At 43.3% G+C, this 26024-nt stretch overlaps 1 protein-coding gene across 1 annotated transcript in view; it reads left to right on the top strand.

Moving 5' to 3' along the window:
• LOC130111578 (zinc finger protein 462-like) overlaps window positions 1-20887 on the top strand; it is a 56177-nt gene extending 35290 nt beyond the window's left edge. The window contains exons 6-12 of the mRNA XM_056278810.1: window positions 1348-1466; window positions 2226-2381; window positions 2494-2704; window positions 3519-3661; window positions 16620-16843; window positions 18507-20280; window positions 20491-20887. Coding sequence (XP_056134785.1) covers window positions 1348-1466; window positions 2226-2381; window positions 2494-2704; window positions 3519-3661; window positions 16620-16843; window positions 18507-20280; window positions 20491-20522 — 2659 coding nt within the window. The 3' untranslated portion in view covers window positions 20523-20887. The remainder of the gene's footprint in view (window positions 1-1347; window positions 1467-2225; window positions 2382-2493; window positions 2705-3518; window positions 3662-16619; window positions 16844-18506; window positions 20281-20490) is intronic.
• Window positions 20888-26024: the final 5137 nt, after the last annotated feature.

Below are 26024 nucleotides of genomic sequence, written 5' to 3'. Positions count from 1 at the left end.
GGGCTGCCAAGGACGTATCTAGCGAGGACAGCAAGTGACGCAGTGGATCAGCAGCTACTCGGCTACCAGTTGGAACACTTTCTCATTTCTCTTTGCTCCTTCCAACTCCTTCCAACTTGGATGTTTTTGTCTGACCAGATGTCAATTAACGCAATGGTATCCTCCAATGACCATGACACAACTTCAGGCATTTCTATTTAGCTTCTCTATGGAAGAGGACGTGAATAGACCGGATGCGGAGTCACAAAATTGACCTCAATGTGAAACCAATCAGTGAATCCCATATCTAAAGCCCGCCCACCCGAACAATTTTGCTGCACCGTGCTGAGCACGGTTTTAATTTGGTATAGTAAAAATTACAAATGTAATTTAAAAAAATAACTTCATAATGGTACATAATTAATAAAAAAAATATTTGTATTTATTATTAGTATTAATAGTAACATAATAATAAGTAAATTTATTATTAACCAGCTGGAAACGAAACACTATTGGAACTAGGGTTGCCAACTCCTTGAAATGAAAATAGGGGACAGGGACGGGGGTTGGATGGACGGGGCAGCGCGGGTATAACATATAAAGACATGTTTACGTTGAAATAAATATACCTATACAAGTAGTTATGTCTGTTGTTCTATTGGTTTGCCCTCTTGGACATAATGCGCAAAAATATTGTGACAAGCCGGCGTGGAAAAATTAGTCAAGAGGCAGAGATCTCTTTTTAATCACAGCTCCTGTGCCCCAGACACCGCACAACCCCAGGAGTGCTCTTTTATTCATACAATGGCCAGAACTGGCACCAACAACGTAACGGGTCCCCCCCGATGTCACAACTGGCGACATCAGTCTAAGTCACAGTCCTAAGGTCAAGTCAGTCAGTAACAGTCCTCTACCCAGTCCGAGTCAAACCCCAAAACAACAACATACCCCAACATGAACAGAACACCCAAACACGCAAAAATATAACACAATCTACTGAAATATTAACAGTCCCATGAGTCCCTGCGCTCCCCCAGCGCAGTCAGAGTGACTGCCTCCCCTGGTCACTACAACATATTCGAATGGGTTCAAACCCACATGTTTTTTTAGAAGGAATAATCGAATGTAATTTTTGTCCAATTTTGGCAGTCTTAGTTTGGATGAGGTTTGTTGGAGTAGTTTTGGATTGTTTGGAGTATGTATGTGGATAATTTGGGGTTCTTTGAGGTACTTGTTTGGAAAATTTGGGATTGTATGGGGCACTTAGTAGCACTTAGTGGCTGTACAGTATAATCAAAATGTTCTGTGTCATTGATGATCCTGTTGTGATTATATCTGATATGATGTTTCTACTATCATCTCATCTAGCCTCCATAAGTACATCAGACACTGTCCTGAATTTGTCAAACCTTTCCGCTGTGAGCTGTGTTCTTATCAGACCACCATCCTGGGTCTTTTGACGAGCCATTTATTGAAAAAACACAGAGGTGAGCAAACTTTCCACAACATATCACATTATATAGAATTTTAGTAAATGTCTGTTAATCCAGGAAATTGTTACTCCACATGCCCAACTTTAGATTTTCTTATTTTATTGACGTTTACATTTGTAATTTTTTCTCAAGATGTCTGAAAAATTTTTCAAATCAATTTCACTGAAAGTTGTTGACCTTATGCGGTATAATTCCTGCTTTGTGCAGTTTTTTCTTTCTGATTTCCGTTTGATCCTGGTGGAAAATATATTATGATTTGGCCCATTCAACCTAAATTTTAGAAGTATGGTATTCTGGCCTCCACCACCTGCAACCATGACATCTAACCAGTCTTCAATGTCTTTTCTATTGTACAAACCCTAGAAAGAGAGGAAACTAGTGACCTGTTAGATTTGAAGACATGTAGGCACTTGTGGTCATCATGCATCCCCCAAGTCTTGCAGAGTAGTACCCTATGTGTTACTCTCTATGTGACCGAGAAATTACCCAAAAAGATGGGGGAATTACAGCTACTACTGTAATGTTGTTAAACCCCTGGCTGTTACCGGTAAACCATTCTTTTCTGTTGCCCACTTAGTCAGCTCCAGTTCAGAGGACATTTTCTGCAATACATTTTAACAGTCTGGTGAATGTGACTGAGAAATCTTTGACATTTTTAACGTCTGTCATTTCTATGAACCGAAATGTTAATTTTGCCCCGAGTAAAATGTATTTTAACTTTTGAGAATGTCATATTCCACAAAACAATTACAGCTAATTGGCAAGAAGACAGCGTAGCTTCTGCTGAAACAGATGACCATAATGAGGAGAGCAACACACAGACGGACGAGGAGGCCCCTTATCCATCACATCTCCAGGAAGACGACTGCTCGACTGAACCTCAGGACAAATCTAAAAAAACTGTCCGAAGCAAGTTTGCCTCGTTAATTTTGATAAATCTCTATCCGCACATATTGTGAAATGATTCATGTTGACTTTTGTACTTACGAGTAAGAGGTTATGCTTTGTCTTTGCCCAACAGAGCCTGTGTACTCTGAGCCTGTCGATGTGCAGCCCAGCACCTTGGCCCCAGCAGCCCAGCAAGACACACAGCCACCTGAAGACTGTCTGTTTCACTGTGAGTTCTGCAACTTCTCTACTGAGCACAAATCTCTGGTAAAAAGACACTACTGGAAACGACACGGGAAGAAGCTGCTGAACTGTAAGGACTGCTCCTTTTTCACGGGTCTAAGGTAAGATAGCAGCCCTTGAATGGTCTGTGGCAACCCTGTATTTCTTTCATACTGTATATAATCTTGTTTGTTAAAACAGTTGTATGTTTGTTTTTTGTGTGTGTGTGTGTGTGTGTATTTTCTCACTGAACTCTTAAATTCTGGAAACATTTTAGGGGTTTGAATGGGTGCCAAGCATCAAGCTTTTGATGCGTGAAAGCCAGGATGTCATCCTCGTCCGTTTTGGTTATGCCCATCATAGTTTGGGAGCCTGCAAGAGTTTGCTTTTTTCTCAACCTCTGACTCCGTGGTTCTCAGTCAGGTCTTCGGGTACCACCAATATTGCTGGTTTTCTATTCTCCAAGGTATTTTATTACATTCACCTGTTGTTCCAGGTCTAAAGCCTCCCTGATTGAAGGCTGGAATGACTGGAACAACTCCCTGGCCGAATAGAAAGCCAACAGTACTGGGGTTCCCCGAGGATAAGGTCGAGAAATACTGGCTTACAGAAATCCTCTACATTTATAATAATAATAATAATAATAATGATATTTGTATACCACCTTCCAGTGTTTCACACAAAACCATAGAACAACCAAGAAGTATAGAAATAAGAAAAAACAATAAAAAATGTTGGTAGTTGGGTAGATAGATATCAGTAGTTAGGTTGACACTTTTGAATGGCTGACCTGAATTTGTTTCTCACTGACCACAGCACCATGACAAAAATGCTCCAGTTAGTAGTAAGGCCGCTCAAGGATGTGTCTCAAATCCTTGTTTTACCTTTACCAAGTAACACGTGCTCTGTCATTGGCATTTCTCCTACCCTTCTTAGGAAAACCTTGGACCTGCACATAGACACAAGTCATTCAAAATGCCAGTCTGAACCTATACCTGAGAAGGACCTGGATTGCCCTCTTTGCCACTACCAGACCAAGAACAAAAACAACATGATTGATCACGTCGTACTTCACCGTGGTAGGTTAATACCCAGCATTGCAAATGACATAAGCTAGGTTAATGTGAATCCTGATATTCCATCATTAATTTAAGCTGTAGCCCAAGAGGAAGACACTTAATTTACCAAGTATCCAGTTACCAGTTATTTACCAAATATTCCCAAACAGATTACTCTCTTTTACATATAAGATAATCTCTCTGCATTTTGTTGAGTTTGGAGTCCGCAGCTTTTTCCTAACTATCTTTGCTATGGACTTTAATATACTGATCCCAGTTCTTGGAAGGGTTAAGTCAAGTCAATTTTATTTGTATAGCCCAATATCACAAATTTGCCTCAGGGGACTTTAATGCAATACAACATCCTGTCCTGAGACCCTCGCATCGGATAAGAAACAACTCCCTAAAAAAAGAGCCTTTAACAGGGAAAAAACAGGGTTATCAAGATTGTTCAGGTTTCAAAAATGCGAGACTTGAACTTGTCTTGTAAAAAAAGCACATATAGCGTCCGGGTAGCATAGTAGTCTATTCCGTTGCCTACCAACACAGGGATCTCTGGTTCGAATCCCCGTGTTACCTCCGGCTTGGTCGGGCATCTCTACAGACACAATTGGCCGTGTCTGCAGGAGGGAAGCCGGATGTGGGTATGTGTCCTGATCGCTGCACTAGCACCTCATCTGGTTGGTCAGAGCGCCTGTTGGGGGGAGGAGGAACTGGGGGGGAATAGCGTGATCCTCCCGTGTGCTACGTCCCTCTGGTGAAACTCCTCACTGTCAGTGAAAAGAAGCGGCTGGTGAAGCCACATGTATCGGAGGAGACGCGGTAGTCTGCAGCCCTCTCCGGACCGGCAGAGGGGGTGGAGCAGCAACCGGGACGGCTCGGAAGAGTGGGGTAATTGGCCAAGTACAATTGGGGAGAAAAGGGGGGGGGATAAAGCACATATAGACCTTATATAGTACATCTTTGATTGCCGTGTATGAGCTTTGTACATAACTTTTCATTTTTGTCTTTCCATCCTTCTAAGTCAATGTCCTGTTGGAACACAAATCTCTGCTCTAAATGCAGACTCTCTTTCTGACTTAGATTCTCCTCAAGGAATTGCTTGTATTTGACTCTATCCATCTTGCCCTTGGTGATAACAAGCCTTCCAGTGCCTCCTGTTCAAAAACAACCCCATAGCATAATGCTGTCAGCATGCCTGACTGGGGGTGGTGTTACCTGGGTTTTGGGGTGCATTGGGTTTGTGCTAAAGGCAAGGCACATTTATTTGTATAGCACATTTCAGCATCAAGACAATTCAAAGTGCTTTAGATAAAACATAAAAGGTATTAAGAAAAGCAACATAAGACAATAAAAAGACATTTAAAAACATAAAAAGAGTAAAAGTTTCAATGCAGTGTAAGATGATAATCAAAATCTTCAAGTTTTATTTAATAAAAGGCAGCGGCAAACAGGCAGGTCTTCAACCTTGATTTAAAAGAACCGAGAATTGCAGCAGACCTGCAGTTTTCCAGAAGTTTGTTCCAGGTTTGTGGTGCATAAACACTGAAAGCTGCCTCTCTGTATGTTTAGTTTTGACTCTGGGGACAGAAAGCAGACCTGTCCCAGATGATCTGAGCAGTCTGGAGGGTTCATGGTGTAGCAGTAGATCAGAAATGTATTTTGGCCCTAAACCCTTCAGTGCTTTATAAGTGAAGAACAGAATTTTAAAATCAGTTCTTTGACAGGCAGGAAGCCAGTGTAGCAACCTCAGAACTAGAGGGATGTGATCCACTTTTTTGGTCTTACTAAAGACTCGAGCAGCAGCGTTCTGAATCAGCTGCAGCTGTTTGATTGATTTTTTTAGAAAGACCTGTGAAGACAGTAGTCGAGTCGACTGGGTGAGGATGAATGGATCGACAAGTTTTTCCAAATCCTGCTGAGACATAAATCCTTAAATTCTTGATATATTCTTCAGGCGATAGTAGGCTGACTTTATAATTGTTTTAATGTGGCTATCTAAATTCAGGTCTGAGTCCATGACTAACCCAAGATTTCTGGCTTGGTTCATGGTTTTTAAGATTACTGATTGTAGCTGAACGCTGACTTTTAATCGTTCTTCCTTGGCTCCAAAGACATTACTTCAGTTTTATCTTTGTTTAACTGAAGAAAATTCTGAGACATCCAGTCGTTGACTGCTCAGTGCTTTTACTCGGTGCTTGTACTGGATTATAGTCGTCCCGTGGTGATATGGTTATGTAAATCTGTGTGTCGTCTGCATAATTATGGTAGCATTTTGTTGTTTTTCATAATCTGGACTAGTGGGGGCATATAGATGTTAAACAGAAGTGGCCCCAGAATGGAGGCTTCTACAGGTCATTTTTGTATACTCAGATTGTAATTTACCTATAGACACAAAGTAGTTCCTGTCCTTTATATAGAATTCATTCCAGTTTAGTGCTGTGCTAGAAAGACCCGCCCAGTTTTTCAATCAATCTAGTAATATTTTGTAGTCGACTGTGTCAAATGCAGCACTGAGATCCAATAATACCAGGACCGAGATTCTCCCACTGTCTGTGTTTAAGTGGATGTCATTAAAGAACTTAACAAGAGCAGTCTCAGTGCTGTGGTGTGGTCGAGTTCCTGACTGGAAGACATCAAAACTTTCGTTTAAGCTGCTAGAAAGCAGCGTTTTCAATGATTTTACTTGGAAATATGAGGTTTGATATGGGCTTATAATTGTAAATTAGTGAAGTGTCTAGATTATTCTTTTTTAAGAGTGGCTTGATGACTGCAGTTTCCCGGGCCTGTGGGAAGAGACCTTAGAGAAGCGATGTGTTGACTTTGTAGAAGATCTGAGGACATACAATTAGAAACATTTTTGAAAAAGACTGTTGGAAGAATGTCAAGGCAGCAGAAGCAGGATTTCAGATGTTGTATAATGTCGTCCAAGTTTTTATGGTTGATGGGATCAAATTGTGCCATGCTATTTGAATTGAATTTAGGTGGACACAGGGACAACACATGCCCTGTACCTAGGAGGGAGGCACTGACTGCCTGTCTAATTTTCTGGATTTTGTCATTGAAGAAAGAGGCAAATTCATTGCAGGCCCTAATGGATAGAAATTCAGAGGCTACTGCTACAGAAGGGTTTGTTAGCCTGTCAGCAGTAGCAAACAAGGCACGTACATTATTATTGTTTTTGGCAATGATGTCAGAGAAGTAGGACTGCCTTGCATTTCTCAGTTCCAGATTATAAATGTGCAGTCTATCTTTATAGATTCCATAATGAAGAGTAGGATTTGTTTTCGCCACCTGCGTTCAGCTTTACAACCCTCTTTTTTCTATTTTGACCAGCGTGGCACATCTCCATGGGGATCTTTTCTTACCAGAGATCCTCTTTTTTTCTATTCTGACCAGTGTGGCACATCTCCATTGAGATCTTTTCTTAAACAGAGACCACCTTCACCTTAGTGGGTGCATTGGCATTGATATCATCTGTAATTTTAGAATTGAAATTATCTACAAGCTCATTGGCTGAGACCCGAGAGAGGAGGGGTGTGGAAGAGAAAGCCTGAATAAATATTTCACTGATGCTTTCAGTGGTATGCTGTTTTGTGATTACCTCTGTTTGAGCATTTGTGTGCACGGAGATAGTCCTCTCAAAAAAATACAGGAATGATCGGCGACATCAGTCACCACAGCCTTGGAAATGTTCAGGCCCTTAGAGATAATTAAGTCCAGAGTGTGCCCCATGTTGTGTGGACTCCATCATGTGCTGAGTCAGTCCATAGTTATCAAGAACACAACACAGTTCTTTAGTTCCTCTGTCCTGGGGGTTGTCAGCATGGATGTTTAAATCACCAGCAATTACTACACAGTCAAAGTCAATACAGATTATAGACAGCAGTTCAGTTAGGTCATCAAAAAAGTTTGCATTGTATTTAGGTTACCTATAGATATTTAGAAATATAACTTGAAAAGAGGAATTCAACTGAAGAGCCACATATTCCATTTATTATGCATTCTGGTTTTGCTCACAAAACTGAATTTGGCAGGGGTTGACTCAGTAAGAACTGTTGTGCTGTTATGTTGGTCTAACCGAGTTTCAATTAAAAACATAAAATTGAGGGCGTCCGAGTAGCGTGGCGGTCTATTCCGTTGCCTACCAACATGGAATCGCCAGGTCGAATCCCCTTGTTACCTCTGGCTTGGTCGGGCATCCCTACAGACACAATTGGCCGTGTCTGCGGGTGGGAAGTTGAATGTGGGTATTTGTCCTGGTCGCTGCACTAGCGCCTCCTCTGGTCGGTCGGGGCGCCCCCCGGATCGACAGAGGGGGTGGAGCAGCAATCTGGGACGGCTCAAAAAAGAGCAGGGTAATTGGCCAGATATAATCGGGAAGAAAAAAGGGGGAAAATTGAAAAAAATAAAACAAAACCGTGAAGTTGAGATTGTGCTTGATGATAAATTAAAAATGTTTTTCCAGTCAAAGACCGGATGATTAGTAACACTAAATTTAGTGTTTTAAGAGTTAATCTGTGCAATTTTTTGCAACAGGCTATGGCTGCTTGCGTACAACTGGAGTCAGATTAGATAAAGTAGCTCTGCGATTTGGGCAAACTTTGTTCTTCCTGAAGCTGGTCAAAACAGGAATTGCAGACCTTGGGGTTGCTCCTCGCTTTCTGGGGTAGGCTGTATCAGTAGCAGTGGGTCCATACCCAGTATGCCGAGGGAGACATGAATTGAGGTGGGGGTACGGACCTGGTCGGTCCTAGTTGTCAGTTTGCCCTGTTATGCTGACCGCAGGGAGATTGTCCTTGGTTTGTTTGGATAAGCAGGAACTTTTGGGAACATAATATCTTGTCAATCGCTTTTATCTGCATCCTTAGCTTGTGTGAGATATCTCTGAGAGGTGGTGGTGGGGGCTGGGAATGATCCATGGTGTTGTCCATGTTTTCCTGGGATAGAAAAGATTGCGCTACTTTTCCCAGATTTTCCTGACCCTTTCCAAATACCAGCAGTGGTGTGCTGGAGGCCATAGGTTAGTTTGGCAGTAAGCATGTGCACCCCCACTCTGTTAAAATGACCCCCATCCAGTCTGAAACGGTTTCGTTGCTCCCAGGACAGATTGAAGCTTTCAATTGGGCTCAGTTTTTGAACAGTGCATGCGGAGGAAAGCCCGGCATTTAATGCCAGCAAGCGGCTGAAACGTTCCTTTCCCTAAAATGGGGATTGGACCTGACACAAATATCTGAGCTGGGACTTGTTGTGTAATGTCCGTTAGGTGTATGAAGTCTCTTTTTAACAGCTCTGAGCCACGTGTCATTCCAAGACGAGTGTCCTTTGTTCCAACATGCACAATAAGTGTGTCCGTGCCCGGATAGTCGAATAACACTTTGTGGCAGTGTTTGGACCATGTCACTAACCGTAGCGTTGGGTAGACAGTTTTCAAAACTTTGCTTTTGACATCTCTTATTATATGGTTACCTACCAGCAGAGCTGTCTTTGGTTTGATGTCTTGTCTAGCTCGTTTAACTTCTTTTTTGGATGTCTGGTGCATGTTCTATTGTGATGCTGTCTTTTTTGATGATGTGACATTACCTTTAGTGGCTATTGATCTGCTGTTTATCTCTGGGTGCCATTTAGAGATGCTGCTCAAGGGCTTAGCTGTATCATCAGCCTTGGCTGCATGGGTCTTGGTGTTAGCTTCTTAGCTAGCGGTGCTAATGGTAGTTGTGGCATTACCATTGTGCTCACTGACAGGCAGCTCATCCAAAATAATAAACTTGTTCTCCAGCCAAACCTCTGGTGACTGCTTGTTGTCTCTGACTCTTCTTTTACCCCGGACAACGTCTGTCCAGACCTCAGGGTTTGACACAGTGGGGGTAGAACAGGTGTTGCTCCCTGGTTTAGCCAATAGTACATTTCCAAGATCCGATGTGGTGTCGGTCTCAAGCGGGTTCGGGCCGGACCAGGGAATAGTGTCTGCATAGTCATCAGCATGGGGCACATTATGTCTGGAGGCCGCTTCGCAACGCGTTTCATGTCCCTGGTTCTGATCATCAGCCGGTTCCGGGACATCAGCTCGGGAAGCTGCAATCAGAGTGTCAAGTTTTTCGTCCTCTTGTAGTTGGTAGAGCATAGAGATTCTTTCTTCAAGCTCTGTGATTTTCTGACTTAGCGTGGCACAGCTGGTGCAGTCAGTGGAGGGAGAAGAGGTGGGAGGCATTTTTCCCAAAGCAAAATAAAGTCTCTTGCTGTCCAACAGTGAAAACTATCCACAAAGAAAAATCAGCCAGCTTCCCAAGGGCAGGAGGACTCTATTAAAAGTAGGAAAACTTGGAAACTCAAAGAGCAAAGCGGCAACCAAGAGCAAAAGCATCTGCACTGTAGCAAAAACGGTTATCAGAAGAACAACTTTATTTCACATAAGCGTTGCCTCTTGTTGCAGTGATCTACATCCACCCTCTGGTAAGCGCTTGTCTTGTTTGACAGATAAAAAAAAAATCTTGTTTCAGTCGGTGTCAGATTTTTTTCCCAAGGCTTCTAGCAAATTCCAGTCGTGATTGACGATGAAGGGAAATTGCATTGATGTTTTGTATGTGCTGTCAGTACTGGTGAGTAATGTAGTCAACTCAAACAAAGCCCTCACTGTGTACTAAATTGATGGAGAAATCAGCATACTCCCGCTCACAGTCTTTCCCACAGTACCTACACATACCAGAATGCATTGCACGTAAGCCTTTCTATTGTTGTCCATAAAATAATCTGTGGTAGTGTTGTGGGACCTGTTGTGGGACGTCATTTCCATCATTGGAAACGTAGCTTAGACGAGAGAATGAGGGTGTATTTTTTGAACAGCGTGTTTCAAGTAGATTAGAGTATCAGAAACCCTGCTAGGTTGTAGTTTTTCTGGCCGCCAACTGACATGACCATACATCACTTGGAGGCCGGGAAAAAAACTGTTTCACTGCCCCCTTAGATGTGCAGAAATGATAGGGAACAACTGCAGTTGTTTACTTGCTATCTCTGTTGTAAGTAGACAGGGATTAAGGTTGAAAATCGATGAATTTTCCCTCAAATACTGGCTTTTCTCAGAAGTGGCTTCCTTCAAGTTATTCTGCCAAAGATGCCAAATCTTTGAGGTACTGAAGAGATTGTTGATTCCGGGACAGTTTCTCCCATTTCAACCAATTGCAACTCTGTGTTCATTATAGCTGGTCTCTTGGTCACTTCTCTGATAGTCTTTTTGTCCGGTTGATCAGTTTTGTAGGGTGGCCTGATCTTCATAGTGTCTGGGTAGTGCTGTATTATTTCCAGTTTGTTACGTTGGACTTTACTTGGTTCCTAATAAGGTTAAAAGTTTTGCCAATTTGGGCATCCAGGTAGCGTGGCAGTCTATTCCTTTGCCTACCAACACGGGGATCGCCAGTTCGAATCCGCATGTTACCTCCGGCTTGATCGGGCAGTCCTACAGACACAATTGACCGTGTCTGCGGGAAGGAAGCCGGATGTGGGTATGTGTCCTGATCGCTGCACTAGCGCCTCCTCTGATTGGTCGGGGTGCCTATCCGGGGAGGAGGGGGAACTGGGGGGGATAGCGTGATCCTCCCACGCGTTACGTCCACCCTGGTGAAACTCCTCACTGTCAGGTCAAAAGAAGCGGCTGGCGACTCCACATGTATCGGAGGAGGCATGTGGTAGTCTGCAGCCCTCCCCGGATCAGCAGAGGGGGTGGAGCAACGACCGGGACAGCTCGTAAGAGTGGGGTAATTGGCCAAGTTACAATTGAGGAGAAAAAGGGGGAAAAGAATCTCCAAAAAAAAAAAAAAGTTTGGCCAATTTTTATTTTTATTTTTTTTACCTTTTCCTGCTTTTTACCTCTTCTTCAGCTAAATCTCAAAGTTCTGCAGACAGTTCACGGACCTCAAAAACAGTGAGATTTATTTTGCAGTCATGCAGGTGAACACAAGTGGATTTGAAATCAATATAGATGGACCTTTTGATCATATTTATTTGGATATCTCAAAAAAAAATTTAACACACCACCCCAATTTAAGTTGTTAATATAAAGGGTGTTGGACCATATGAAGTAATTTTCAGGTGTTTATTCCTAAGCATTGTTGCCAGGAGATCCAATGTGGGGAAACCCAAACCAGCTCTCGCTCTTAAATAGATGTCTATTAGCTTACCTGAATACAAGACTAATCGTTTAGGCCAGGGGTGGGCAGGCTTATCCAGAAAGGGCCTGTGTGGGTGCAGGGTGTAATTGTACTTGGCCAATTACCCCACTCTTCCGAGCCGTCCCGGTCTCTGCTCCACCCCCTCTGCCGATCCAAGGAGGGCTGTAGACTACCACATTCCTCCTGTGATACATGGGGAGTTGCCACGCTGTTCTCCCCAGCTCCCCCTCCCCCCCCAAACAGGCGCCCCGACCAACCAGAGGAGGCGCTAGTGCAGCGATCAGCACACACACCTACAGCCGGCTTCCCGCCCGCAGACACGGCCAAATGTGTCTGTAGGGACACCCGACCAAGCCGGAGGTAACATGGGGATTCGAACCAGCGATCCCCGTGTTGGTAGGCAACAGAATAGACCGCCACGCTGCCCGGACGTGCGCTCTATAAACAAAAGTTTTGCGAGAGAACACAAAAGTTTCTTGGGAGTAAGCAAATGTATTTTTTCCCTTCCATTCCATCATTCCACCACGGCCCTCTATGGGCTCCGTAGTTTTCCCAGTCGAAAGAGGAGGAATTATTAGTCAAAAATCTTGCTCCAGAATGAAGCACCCACAATTTGAAAATCATCTGGCTTCCCATCCGCAGACACGACCAATTGTGTCTGTAGGGACACCCGACCAAGCCGAAGGTAAAACGGGGATTCAAACTGCCGATCCCCATTTTGGTAGGCAATGGAATAGACCGCTAAGCTACCTCGACACCCTGTGGGTGCAGGTTTTTGTTCCAACCAAGCAGTTACACATCTTAGCTTACCAATCAAGGTCCTAAGCAAAAACCAGTTACTGGTTAATTAGCAGAATCAAATGTGTAACTGCTTTTGTTAGACCAAAAGCTTGCACCCACGGGGGCGCACTGGTGGCACAGCTGGTAGAGCACATACCACGTAAGGCCATGTCTTTACCGCAGCGGCCTGAGTTCGAATCCGGCTCAGGCCCTTTGCTTCATGTCATCCCCTCTGTCTCCCATGCCCTTCCTGTCCCTCTCGACTATCACTATCTAGTAAAGGTGACAAAAAAAAAAGACAAAAAAAATCTTTCAAAAAAAAGAAGCTTGCACCCACAGCAGCCCTTTCTGGATGAGATTACTCACCCCTGCTTTAGGCAATTGACAGTCATTACTTTTCAAATGTCTAACTGTCTTCTTGAAGCCCTTCCTACGTCCAGCCGTACTGCACCTAAACTGGTCTTGCTATAAAAGTACAGCACCAGGTTGCGCCAGTTGATGACAGCTATTCCCTAATCTCAGTCAATGTGGAAGCTGGACATAATGAATTTCAAGCAATAAGGATACCTTTATTGCCTAAGAGGTGTTATCTTTAGGGGGCAACTAATTAGAACCTTCACCTAGGAACTTGGCCTGGCCACACAGTAAACATGTCTTTCTCTTTTTACATCTATGAGGACAAACTTTCAAACCAGCATTCCTCCCTATCAAGGATGTGCACATCCTCATCCTTGAAAGAGTGGCCACTGGTCTGTAGATGGTGTAGACTGCGGAGTCTTGGCCTGACGCGTTAGCTCTCCTGTGTTGTGCCATCCTGGTGGCCAGCATCTGTTTAGTTTCCCCGATGTGTGAGTCAGTGTGTGTCGGCCCTGCGATGGCCTGGCGGCCTGTCCAGCGTGTCTCCCCACCTGCCGCCCAATGACTGCTGGGATAGGCTCCAGCATCTCTGCGACCCTGAGAGCAGGATAAGCGGTTTGGATGGATCTATGAGGAGAGCCAGGGTAAAACCCCACTGAGTAACTTGTATACCCAATTTAGGTACAAAGATTCAGAATGCTTGTACATTAAATATAGTACAAAAGATTTAGTGAAAGTTTTGCCAAGCAGAAAAGATTTAAAATTAAAAAATTAAAAAAAAAGATTAAAATCAAGATGATAAATCCACCGTGTTTACCAATTTCTTTTTGGAGAAATAGTGCTGTAATCCCCTGCAATCTGTCTTGCTTCTAAAATGAGTGAATCCATCTAAAGTTCGTCTTAAGTGCAAAACTCCCTGAAATCATGTCCTTCCTCAGAAATGGACGTCTTTTTGACCGTTGGTCCACTGTTCCTCTTGGTTGTAGGCCCATGGTGGTAATCATGCGGGCCCTCCTCCAGGAATCAGGCTACATCCACACTAACACGTTTTCGTTTTAAAATGCACACGTTTGCTACGTTTACGCCTAGCGTCCACACTACTACGGCATTTTCATACCCCTAAAACAGAGATTTGAACACGCTGCTGACCCGGTTTTAGTTTGAAAACTCCTGGATTGCGTTTTGGTCTGGACGGGCCGAAACGGAGACATTCGAAAATGATGACGCAGACAACCATGTTTGCTCCCTGAAGGGATCTTAGTAGTCAGAACATGCCCTTCCCTGATTTGTCACGCCCCTATCCCATGACCCTTTTCCAGCCCCCCCCCCCCCCATTTTTCTCCCCAATTGTACTTGGCCAATCACCCCACTCTCAGAGCTGTCCCAGTCGCTACTCCAACCCTCTACCGACCCAGGGATGGCTGCAGACTACCACATGCCTCCGCTTATACATATGGAGTCGCCAGCTGCTTCTTTTGACCTGACAGTGAGGAGTTTCACCAGGCAGGGGTGTCAAACTCCAGACCATGCACTACACCACCTGATTAAACATGTTCCTTTCCCTCCTTGATCCAGGACGTGAGCTAATTAGTGAAATCAGGTGGTGTAGTGCACGGTTGCAACAAATACCTGCAGACACTGCGGCCCTCGAGGCCTGGAGTTTGACACCCCTGCACCAGGGGGACATAGCACATGGGAGGATCACGCCATTCCCCCCAGTTCCCCCTCCCCCTGAACAGGCGCCCTGACTGACCAGAGGAGGCGCTAGTGCAGCGACCACGACACATACCCACATCCGGCTTCCCACCCGCAGACATGGCCAGTTGTGTCTGTAGGGACACCCAACCAAGCCGGAGGTAACACAGGGATTTGAACCGGGATCCTTGTGTTGGTAATGACATCAGCCTTTACTACCAGTGGATAATTCAACATGGATAATGAATTACAGGCATTGCTGACCTTTTTGTCTATGCGAGCAGCTGTTGTGCAGTTAAATTCTGCATTTTATAATGCTACTGCTGCCTACATGCGCAGGAGGCAAGCTCACTGTACAACAAAGATTTTGCTTCCTGAACCCTTTTGGGTGTATTTTATGGATTTTGGGCTGCTGATCACGAAAATCGCCTTAAAATTTTCCAGTCACATACCGTTGTAGATATAACCTATTTTTGGGATTTTCCCATCATATTTTAAGTCTACTGTCTAGTCTACTTAACCTATCTAACACTGAGCTCCTTGTTATTCCAGCCAGTCCATGTTTACAACAACCCATCAATATTCAGCTTGGATCAGCCGAACTCACGCCCACAAAGTCTGCCCGAAACCTGGGTGTCATGATTGATGACCCACTAACCTTTAAGGTTCCCGTGGCCTCGATTGCTCAGTCGTGCCAATTTGCCCTGTACAATATCAGGAAAATTAGACCCTACCTGTCTGAGCATGCAGCACAACTCCTGGTACAGGCTCTTGTAATATGATGTAACATGATGCTGTTGGCTTGTCTTACATGGCATCGGTTGTTTCCAAAGAACGGAAGTTTTCCCAAGGCCTTGTGTCAAAGCAGTTGTTTACTGTCTGTTGACTATTCTGTAAATTTTTTTTTCATTCTGCACCATCTTCAATAATTCTATTGCTCATTTTTGAAAAATCCTGATCACCCTAGGTTAGACAAGCTTATGAAATCATCACAATACAGAGATGTTGAATAAAGAGTAAATAAATAAATCATGATTAGAACACAATCAACTTAATCATATAGTTTGATTACAGTTACCAGTAGTTAAGTGGATCTAGTACCTCTTACAGTGGTCACTAAACATACACAGAATGTACTTCAATCTTATTCACTATTCTTCAGATGTATTTCAGTCTACCAGTTTCAAGAAGTTATTCTCCTTCTCAGATGAGAACAAGGGCACTAAATATTTATACAGCAAACCAACTGTTACTTTATTACTGTTACATGATTAGTAAATGTTGTTCCATTATTAACTTTTCGCATCTAATATTTAGCTAAATGCCTACTTGCTTTCTCTCTATGAATATGAGTTTCTATTTAAATCAAGACTACAGCTCCTTCAGATTGGGTTCTTCCTTCAGCATCTGTTGTTCCTTCTCTGGTTAGGCCTCCAGTTGCGATTCAGTCTGAATCCCTTTGTCTTATCACCCAATCCCCCAAAACTCAAAAGACATTTGAAGTGCCTCACGTCATTTTCAATTTGTAGAGAATTACTTCGGTGGAGAAAATAAACCTTATTCAAATATTTTGGGAATTTTATGCAGCGAGTCAATGGTGGGTTAATACGTTCTGAAGCCACCGTACTGGAGTTTGTCTTGTTTGCTTCAATTTGTTGTCATTAATATTTCTGTTCAGTAGAGGTCAGGATTACCCTAGAATTTAGACAAACAGCACATACACAGACTCTGTGTACAGAGTGTGTTCAGACATTGTACACAGACTAAAGTGTAATAACATTTTTCTTGACTATGCTGAAAATTTTTATTACGTGTGTTGATGCAATCAGAAAGAATTCTTTGGAAATTACATGTTATGCGTTAAACCTGATACGTTCATCTTTAACTTATGTATGACATCTTTATTACTTTGGGTAACATTGGATCTCTCTCAGCTGCATCACCTGACTCCACTATCTGATATCGATTTTTCTTGTTTTCAGAGGAACGTCTGACGCCAATAGAAGTGCGTCGACCCAAGCTGTCGCGTTACCTTCAGGGCATCATCTTCCAGTGCCACAAGTGCACTTTCACAAGTGCCAATGCTGAGAACCTGCGTTTACACATCCTGAAGCATGACGACGTCAGTCCCTACAAGTGCCAGCTTTGTTACTTTGACTGCTCTCGGCTCAGTGAATTGGAGGCGCACCTTTGTGATAAGCATCAGGTGAGGACTCGACATCCATCCCCCAGTGCATAACCAGAATACCTTTGTTTCTAAAAGACTGTTCAGCTCTCCTGTGTTGGAGTTATTGTTTTTCAGCACAGGCCCATATGAGTTCTACAGCTTAATTCCTCTTGCTCTTCATTTGTTGATGTAAATGATGTGCAAAAACTTGAGAGAGTTTCTTCAGGTTGCAACCCAAGGGGACCTATTAGCATTCTTGAAATTAATTTCACTTACAAGGGTTCTTTGGAAAACTTGATATTTTTGGTATCTCTATGGAGCCCTATGGTTCATATAAGCTTTTTGTAGTGGTAGGTGATTCTCACTCTCGTTTCAGTATGATTAAAACTCACTCATTGTTGGAAAAACACCTTTAACTATTATGAGTAGCTTAAATATAAATGAGCAGCACGGTGGCCCAGTGGTAAGCACTGTTGCTTCACAGCAAGAGGGTCCTGGGTTCGAACCCCAGGCCATCCCAGGTCCTTTCTGTGTGGAATTGCATGTTCCCCTCATGTTTGCGTGGGTTTCTGGCAGGTGCTCCGGTTTCCTCCCACCATCAGCCCTGCCTGTGCCCCTGACCAAGGCATGGCAAAAAGAACTGGAGTTGGTCCCCTGGCGCTGCACGGCAGCTGCCCACAGCTCCTAGTTACACAGCTAGGATGGGTTTAATGCAGAGGATGAATTTCCCCACAGGGATTAATAAAGTATAACTCCTAAATTCGAAGAAAACTGTACAAACTGGAGAATTGGTCAAAGAGCAAGATTTTTTTTTTAGTGAGAGTACACTCAAAGACAAAAAAAGAAGCACAGAGATTCTCTCCAACATTCAGAAGTGAGCATGCCCCCAGTCAACTGTAAGGTGAATAACTCCAAATTGTCAACAGTGCATCTCACTTTGGGCTTAACATACAGTACAAATAATAATCTTGATGCATAACCCGTCAGTTTGATCCGGAGTCGCGTCCAGAAGCAGATTTGGCTCCTCAAATGAACCGATTATAAGATTAGCTGTGCAAGATTCAAAGACAACTCAATGTGAATAAAGTTTTCACTTACGCTTTGGTGCTCATTATCACAAGAGTTAAATGAAGGAAGGACTATGTGTCATCTTGACATATTTGGCAAATCCTCAGTTGTAGTTAGAAAAGATTGGAATGTAATCTCTACAAACCTGGAATGTAATCTCTAGAAACTCTGGAAAACATACGCTTAAACTGTGTGTTTTCCAATATGAATTCTCCTGTTTAGGATTTATTTATTTATTTATTTATATTTGTCTGTCTGTCTATCTATCTATCTATCTATCTATCTATCTATCTATCTATCTATCTATCTATCTATCTATCTCTATTCGTTTATCCATCCACCCACCCATTTATTTATTTGATTGTTTATTATGAATTCACTTTTGCTGTAGGTTGGCAACAAGGTATTACACAACAATGGTTATCAGCCACGTTTGAGCTAGTGGCACTTGTAAAAAAAAACTAGTTAGCGTTGACTCATTTCATATTGTAAATAAATAGCTGCAAGCATACCAGAGAATGGCACGTGGCAGTTTAGTGGAAAAGTTGTCTGGTAAAAGTATATCTTCATCACTTGTGCTACTTAGAGCCTTAGGGGACTCTTAATTTCAGTGCTTGTTTTTGCTCTTCCATAGGTTATGCGAAATCACGAGCTGGTGGGACAGATCAACCTCGATCAGATGAAAAACTTAGCTGGAAAAGTAAATGAGGAAGTGGAGGCAGAGGAAAGCTTGAAAGAAGAAAATTCCGAAGATGGAGCTATGGAAGTGAATGTCCTGCAGCAGGAAGAAAAGGCACAAAATGCCGAGGATCTGAACATAATTTTTTTCTCTGAGAACCAAGGGATGGCAGAAGAAAACACAAATAGTGAGGGGGGCATTGTAAACGATAAAGAGGCTCCATATCAGAAACAGGCAGAAAACCCAACAGAAAACAACCTCAGGGAGAAGATTGCAGAACAGAATGAGGAACAATATCAGAGGCAAGAAAACCCAACAGAAAACAACCCCGGGGAGAGGATTGCAGAACAGAATGAGGAACAGTATCAGAGGCAAGAAAACCCAACAGAAAACAACCCCAGGGAGAAGATTGCGGAACAGAATGAGGAACAATATCAGAGGCAAGAAAACTCAACAGAAAACAACCCCAGGGAGAGGATCGCAGAACAGAATGAGGAACAGTATCAGAGGCAAGAAAACCCAACAGAAAACAACCCCAGGGAGAAGATTGCGGAACAGAATGAGGAACAATATCAGAGGCAAGAAAACCCAACAGAAAACAACCCCAGGGAGAAGATTGCAAAACAGAATGAGGAACAGTGTCAGAGGCAAGAAAACCCGACAGAAAACAACCCCAGGGAGAAGATTGCAGAACAGAATGAGGAACAATATCAGAGGCAAGAGCAGGATGTACAGGAGTGGAGTACAGATGGCCAGGCCAACCAGAGTAGCGCAGGACCACTGGAATACAAGGACAAAGTTGCAGAGGAGAACAGTGTTCCTGAGAAAAAAGAGCAGGATACTCAGGGGGTTAAAACAGCCGGCCAGTCTGCAGATGAAATAATCTTAACAGACGCTGTGGAAAGCCATTCAATTGAAAACACCATAGAGCAAACAGATGAAGAAAATAGAGCAGAAAACAAGTCTGAGGACAAAGAAGAGCAGAAAGAGAAGTCAAGTGAAAACCAAGTGCAGCACAAACCGCAAGAGGAGGACGGCATGGCAGAAGAAGAGTACTACGCTGGACAACCAGAGCAGGAGATGCCAGATGTGAGCTCAACAGGAAGTGGTATTATGGGTAAAACTGCACTGGCCAGCAAGCTGCAACAGAAGTCAGTTCAGGATGCCAAGGTTGCAGTTGTGGCAGAGCAGAGTGTTGATGCCAAGATAGAAGATGACATACTAAATCATATTCTAGAGCTTGAAGAAGAAAGTTGCATCTCCTCAAAGCTGTACCTGCAAGACCAGTGCTACAGTGAAATTATGGTAGCTCAATGTGCAGGAGAGAAGACTCCCACAAAAGACATCAGATCTGAAGGGATCTCAACTGCTGAGAGGCAAGAGGTGGTCGTGCACAACAGTCCACAAATTTCACTGTGTCATAAGAAGCAAGATGATGAAGACGGCTTGGATGTGCCGTTTATGAGCTGTGAGGAGGACTACTCGTGCAGGCGGCAGGATGATAAAGAGCCAGCTGACCCATTCGAGGAAATGCCTGTACTCGAGAATGACTATCTCAGTGAAGGAACCCTGGACGATGGCGGGGAGAGACACAAAATTGACGAGGACAGTGATTCTCTTGAGCACAAAATTGAGATATTAGATGAGGAGGATAAAAACCAACTTCAGATTCAGGATTGTAAGGAGGTAGAGGACATGAAGGAAACTGACAACCTATTAGCATCTAATGGTAAGAAACTCACTTGACATCTCGATAAGTGATTGAAATTGAATAAATGGTGTGGGGTAGGGAATCACAAAGTATGTTGATATCGAATGAAATAGAATTCAACTTCATTAGCCCCAAGCAGTATTTGTCTTATACACCAAGAGGAGCCAGACATACATAAGAGATGGCCATCCTCCACCCCACCAAGCTAACTGTTCCCTCATCCTTCAGGTGCCATCAGCGTCATGATGTCAGATGTCTGAGTTGTGTCCTCAACGGCAAAAGGGGACAAAATGTTTGGTTGCAAACTCTGGGCGAACCCTCGCCAACACTGATGAACTGGAGTCATGCAACATGGAACATAGATTGTATGAGCAATGTAAAAACTTTCTTAACCGTTTCTCTTTATCTCGGAATCTGTCTTAAAATTGTTGCCTGTTGCATTTAGAAGCGTGTTTGTAAAGCAGAGTATTGTGTTGATTTGTTTAAGCAGTTCCACCGTAACATATTTCCAAACTGGTGTTTAATTACAAGCGAGGGATGTTTTCATACTTTTTCTTTTTTTTAAACATGAACTTAATGCTGTTTCCATTTGTGTTGAGACAATATAAGAATAAACTTGTAGAGGCACGCTATGTTATGTGTGAAATATCTTTTCTTTTTTTTTATTTGAACGCTTCAGAGATAAGTAAGGTTGTTAAAAAAAGGTCCACCTTTTGTAAATGCTAAATTTCCTGCAGTCAATGATGTACAGAGGAAGCTATGAATGAGGGGAAATTGAAAACGTAAAAACTTTGCTTTGAGAGCCATTTGTTATTTAGTGTCTTTTTTATAAGAATTTGGAATACAGGTTGACTTGTACATAAAAGTCTGGTCAGTATACCGTATAGAAGGATTGTATACTTCACAAGAGGTCTATACTATCTAGATAAAGGAAAGGCAACATAACCCAAGGAGTATAACTTATTTTTCTGTTGCAAGTTCTTAACTTTGAAAGGGTCTCAAAATACAGTGGCTTCAAAAAGCGTCCAGACCCCTTCACTTTTGGCATACTGTTGTAGATTTAATTTTAAATGGATAAAATTGCCATTTTGCCCATGATATATACACTATATAGACAAAAGTATTGGGACACACCTCTTAATCATTGAATTCAGGTGTTTCATTCAGATCCATTGCCACAGGTGTATAAAATCAAGCAGCTAGCCATGCAGTCTGCATTTACAAACATTTGTGAAAGAATGGGTTGTTCTGAAGAGCTCAGTGAATTCAAGCTTGGTACTGTCATAGGATGCCACCTTTACAATAAGTCAGTTCGTGAAATGTCTTCCCTGCTAGATATTCCACGGTCAACTGTAAGTGGTATTAATGGAAAGTGGAAGGAACAGCTTAGGAACAACAACAACTCAGCCGCGAAGTGGCAGATCACGTAAAGTTATACGGCAGGGTCAACGAGTGCTGAGGCGCATAGTGCGTAAAAGTCGCCAACGCTCTGTTAACGCAATAACTAGCATTCCAAACTTCCTCTGGCATTAACATCAGCACAAAAACTGCGCAGAGATCTTCATGGAATGGGTTTCTATGGCCGAGCAGCTGCATGCAAGCCTTACATCACCAAGCGCAATGCCAAGTGTCGGATGGAGTGGTGTAAAGCACGCTGCCACTGGACTCTGGAGCAGTGGAAACGTGTTCTGTGGAGTGACGAATCACGCTTCTCTGTCTGGCAGTCTGATGGACGAGTCTGGGTTTGGTGGATGTCAGGAGAACGTTACCTGCCTGACTGCATTGTGCCAACTGTAAAGTTTGGTGGAGGAGGGATAATGGTGTTGGGTTGTTTTTCAGGGGCTGGGCTAGGCCCCTTAGTTCCAGTAAAGGGAAATCTTAATGCTTCAGCACATCAAGACATGTTGGACAATTCTATGCTTCCAACGTTGTGAGAACAGTTTGGGGAGGGTCTTTTTCTGTTCCAGCATTAATGTGCCCTACTGCACAAACCAAGGTCCATTAAGACGTGGTTGGGTGAGTTTGGTGTGGAAGAATTTGACTGGCCTGCACGGAGCCCTGACTGTAATGAATGAAAGGGCACGTGTTTAACTTGACCTACTCACGGGTGTACGTGCAGTGCGTGTGACGTATACAGGAAGTTGGAGACGGGCATGTTATGAAGGTTGTAACTCGGATGAACGCTAGTAAAAGCTACACAGTTAAGAACCTACGAAGTCGGCTCGTTCTTGAATTATTCTTATGTCAGTAAGACAAGGCGTCTACGGACATTACACTGACCTCAACCCCATCGAACACCTTTGGGACGAACTGGAACGGAGATTGCGAGCCAGGTCTTCTAGTCCAACATCAGTGCCTGACCTCACAAATGCTCTTCCGGATGAATGGGCAAAAAATCCCACAGACACAGACTCACTCGATTTTATATATATATATATATATATATACACACACACACACACACACACACACACATAGTAGTTGCCTACCAACACGGGGATCGCCAGTTCGAATCCCCGTGTTACTTCCGGCTTGATCGGGCGTCCCTACAGACACAATTGGCTGTGTGTGCGGGTGGGAAGCCGGATGTGGTATGTGTCCTGGTCGCTGCACTAGCGCCTCTGGCCGGTCGGGGCGCCTGTTCAGGGGAACTGGGGGGAATAGCGTGATCCTTGGAGGAAGCATGTGGTGGTCTGCAGCCCTACCCGGATCGGCAGAGGGGGTGGAGCAGCGACCGGGATGGCTCGGAAGAGTGGGGTAATTGGCCGGATACAATTGGGGAGAAAAAGGGAAAATAAAAAAAACAAAAAATCTAATTTATTTAAGTATTCAGACAATTAAGTACTTTGTAGAAGCCCATTTGACAGCAAATACAGCTTTGAATCTTTCTGGGGAAAGTCTCTACAAGCTTTGCACACTTGGATTTGGGTACTTCATCCCATCCTTCCGGGCAGTTCCTCTCATACTCCATCAGATTTGATCGGAAGCATCTGTAAAACCCCATCTTTAGGTCTCTCCACAGATGTTCTATGGGTTTAAGTCTGGGCTTTGGCTGGGTCACTTAATGACAGAGACTTGTCCCGAAGCCACTCCAGCATTGTCTTGGCTGTATGCTTCATGTGAATGTCATGCTGAAAGGTGAGCTGTCGCCCCGGTCTGAGGTCACGTGCACCCTGAAGCAGGTTTTCTTCAAGGACCTCTGGATTTTGCTGCATTCATCCTTCCCTCAATTCTGACCAGTCTCCCTGTCCCTGCCACTGAGAAGCAGCCCCATAGCATGATGCTGCCACAACCCTGCTTCATGCTGGATGGTATTAGCCAGGTGATGAATAGTGCCTGGTGTTCGCCAGACATAGTGCTTGCAGTTCTGCCCAAAGAGTTCAATTTTTGTCTCATCAGACCCAAGAATCTTTTTCCTCATGCTCTGAGTCCTTTGAATGCTATTTGGGCAACTTGAAGTGGCCTGTCATATGCCTTTCACTCAAGAGTGGCTTCTGTGTAGCCACTCTACCATAAAGGTCTGATTGACGGAGCGATGCTGAGATGGTTGTCCTTCTGGCAGGTTCTCCCATCTTTGCAAAGGACTTCTGAAGATCTGTTAGAGTGACCCTTGGGTTATTGGTCACCTCCCTGACTTTCTTGCTTGGTTGTAGTATGGCTGGACAGCCAACCCCAAGAAGAGTTCTGGTGGCTCCAAATTTATTCCATTTCACAATTATTGAGGCCACCGTGCTCCTGTGAACATTCAAAGCCTTAGAAACGCTTTGATCTATGCCTCACCACAATTGTATTGTGGAGGTTTACAGACAGTTCCTTGGACATGGCTTGTTTTTTGCCTGACATGCAGTGTGAGTTGTGGGACCTTATATACACGCGTGTGCCTTTCTGAACTATGTCCGATTAATTCAATTTGCCACAAGTGGACTCCAATCAAGTTCTTCATCTTAAGGATAATTAAAGAAACAGGATGCATCAAACCATAATTTGCATTGCCACAGCAAAGGGTACGAATACAGAGATTTCAGTTTTTGATTTGTAACAAATTTGCAAATTTTCTAAATACATGTTTTCACTTTGTCATTATGGATTATCGAGTGTAGATTGATGGGGGGGGTGGCAATTTTATCCATTTAAGATTAAAATTACAATACTGTGCAAAAGTGAAGGGGTCTGAATATTTTCTGAAGCCACTGTATATGACCAAATCAGCCTTTCTGAAGATAAAACACTAGGGCAGCTTCTTCAAAATGTAATTGTATTTATATAAAACTGCCTAAAGTAAAAATAATTTTGTCGCAGAAGAAAAATGAATTATCAAAAGATCAATAATATTTCATTCACAACGACCCTCTGCTCAGATGTTTGTAGAACCACTTTAAAGTCCACCCAAAACATTTTGCATGTACTGTGTAAACACATACCCTAGTGTTTCAACCATGTAATCGCAAAATGAACACTTGTTCTTTATATGAGTAAAATGCTGGCTTTGAAAAATCTACTGGGTGATAGCTCTAAGTGGAAGCTCTTTCATTATTTTGGGTAAAATGTTTTTGTATGGCGAAGTATGTCATTTGAGTTGCTGTAAAGGAGACACTTGACTTTCTTATATAAGGTTTGCCAGTTTTATGAGGGGGTCAAAAACTGAGAGACCATCAGTGTTGAAGTTAAAATTGGCATTAACATTTGAGCTGCTTCATGACAAAGACACTTGGGATTTCATTAGTTACTATCCCAAATTCTCTTGGAGGAGATGGGAACCATCAACTGTTTTACAATCAAAATGTTGTTGCTGACCCAATTTGCTAATGGTTCTGTACATAACATTATCCCACAAGAAACATTCATGAGGAATGCAGTTTTGCTTATAGGAGGGCCCATACATTGCCCTATAAAAGTTGACAACAGCATCAGGGCACACTAACAGAACATTCACATCACACCTTTTAAACAGAAAATTGGGATCAGTATTTTTTTTAATGTAACAGTTATGGCCAGCATTGGTGCTGTGCCCTCACAGGGTCCTGATGGAAACTGTAAAATCTGCTGTGGCGACCCCTGAAAAACAGGTTGAAAGATGAAAGATGATTTTACGTCCAACCCAGGTAGCGCTGCTTTATGAGTCTCCATTGACATTCTCTCTGAAACCACGTGACCGGTGAAGCCTACCGATTCCCTTAGCTGTGTGAGTGGTGTGTTTGTAACGATGCATATGCAGAAGTCAGTTTTTGTACAGTAGCAACTGTAACTGCAGCTTAATTACAGAGTTAGGCCAGGTAGTGGATTAATATCATAAGATTGATTTATTATTATTATTATTATTATCTTGTAGCGACCCGGTACTGCTGTGAGTTCTGTTAGCGGAGTTGTCGTCCCCCTACTCTCTGCCAATCACGGGAATGCATGTTATGTCGGTCAGTGTGCGTGTCTGTGGTTGGTGGAGCGCTCGGGGGGGGGGGATGCGTGCGCTGGTTACTGACTGGTTGTGTGTACTTTGTTTTTGGAGCGAAGCGTTGTTGCACCCCTTAGCGTCCTTTTCTATGCAGTTTAAATGGTTTAATAAACCTCCTCTCCGACTCATAACTGACAGTTTACAATCTAAATGCTGTACCACTTGAGTGAGGGTTCTCCCACCTAAAGGCGAAAAACCACCTTTAAGTGCTGGGCAGAGCTTGGGACAAAGAGATGTAAGCATAGCGAGATAAATGGATCCACCCATCCCTTATCTGAACCGCTTATCCCGCTCTCAGGGTCGCGGGGATGCT

Source organism: Lampris incognitus, chromosome 1, assembly GCF_029633865.1.
Source record: "Lampris incognitus isolate fLamInc1 chromosome 1, fLamInc1.hap2, whole genome shotgun sequence".
NCBI lineage: Eukaryota > Metazoa > Chordata > Actinopteri > Lampriformes > Lampridae > Lampris > Lampris incognitus.
This window is presented reverse-complemented; position numbering and strand designations above follow the sequence as displayed.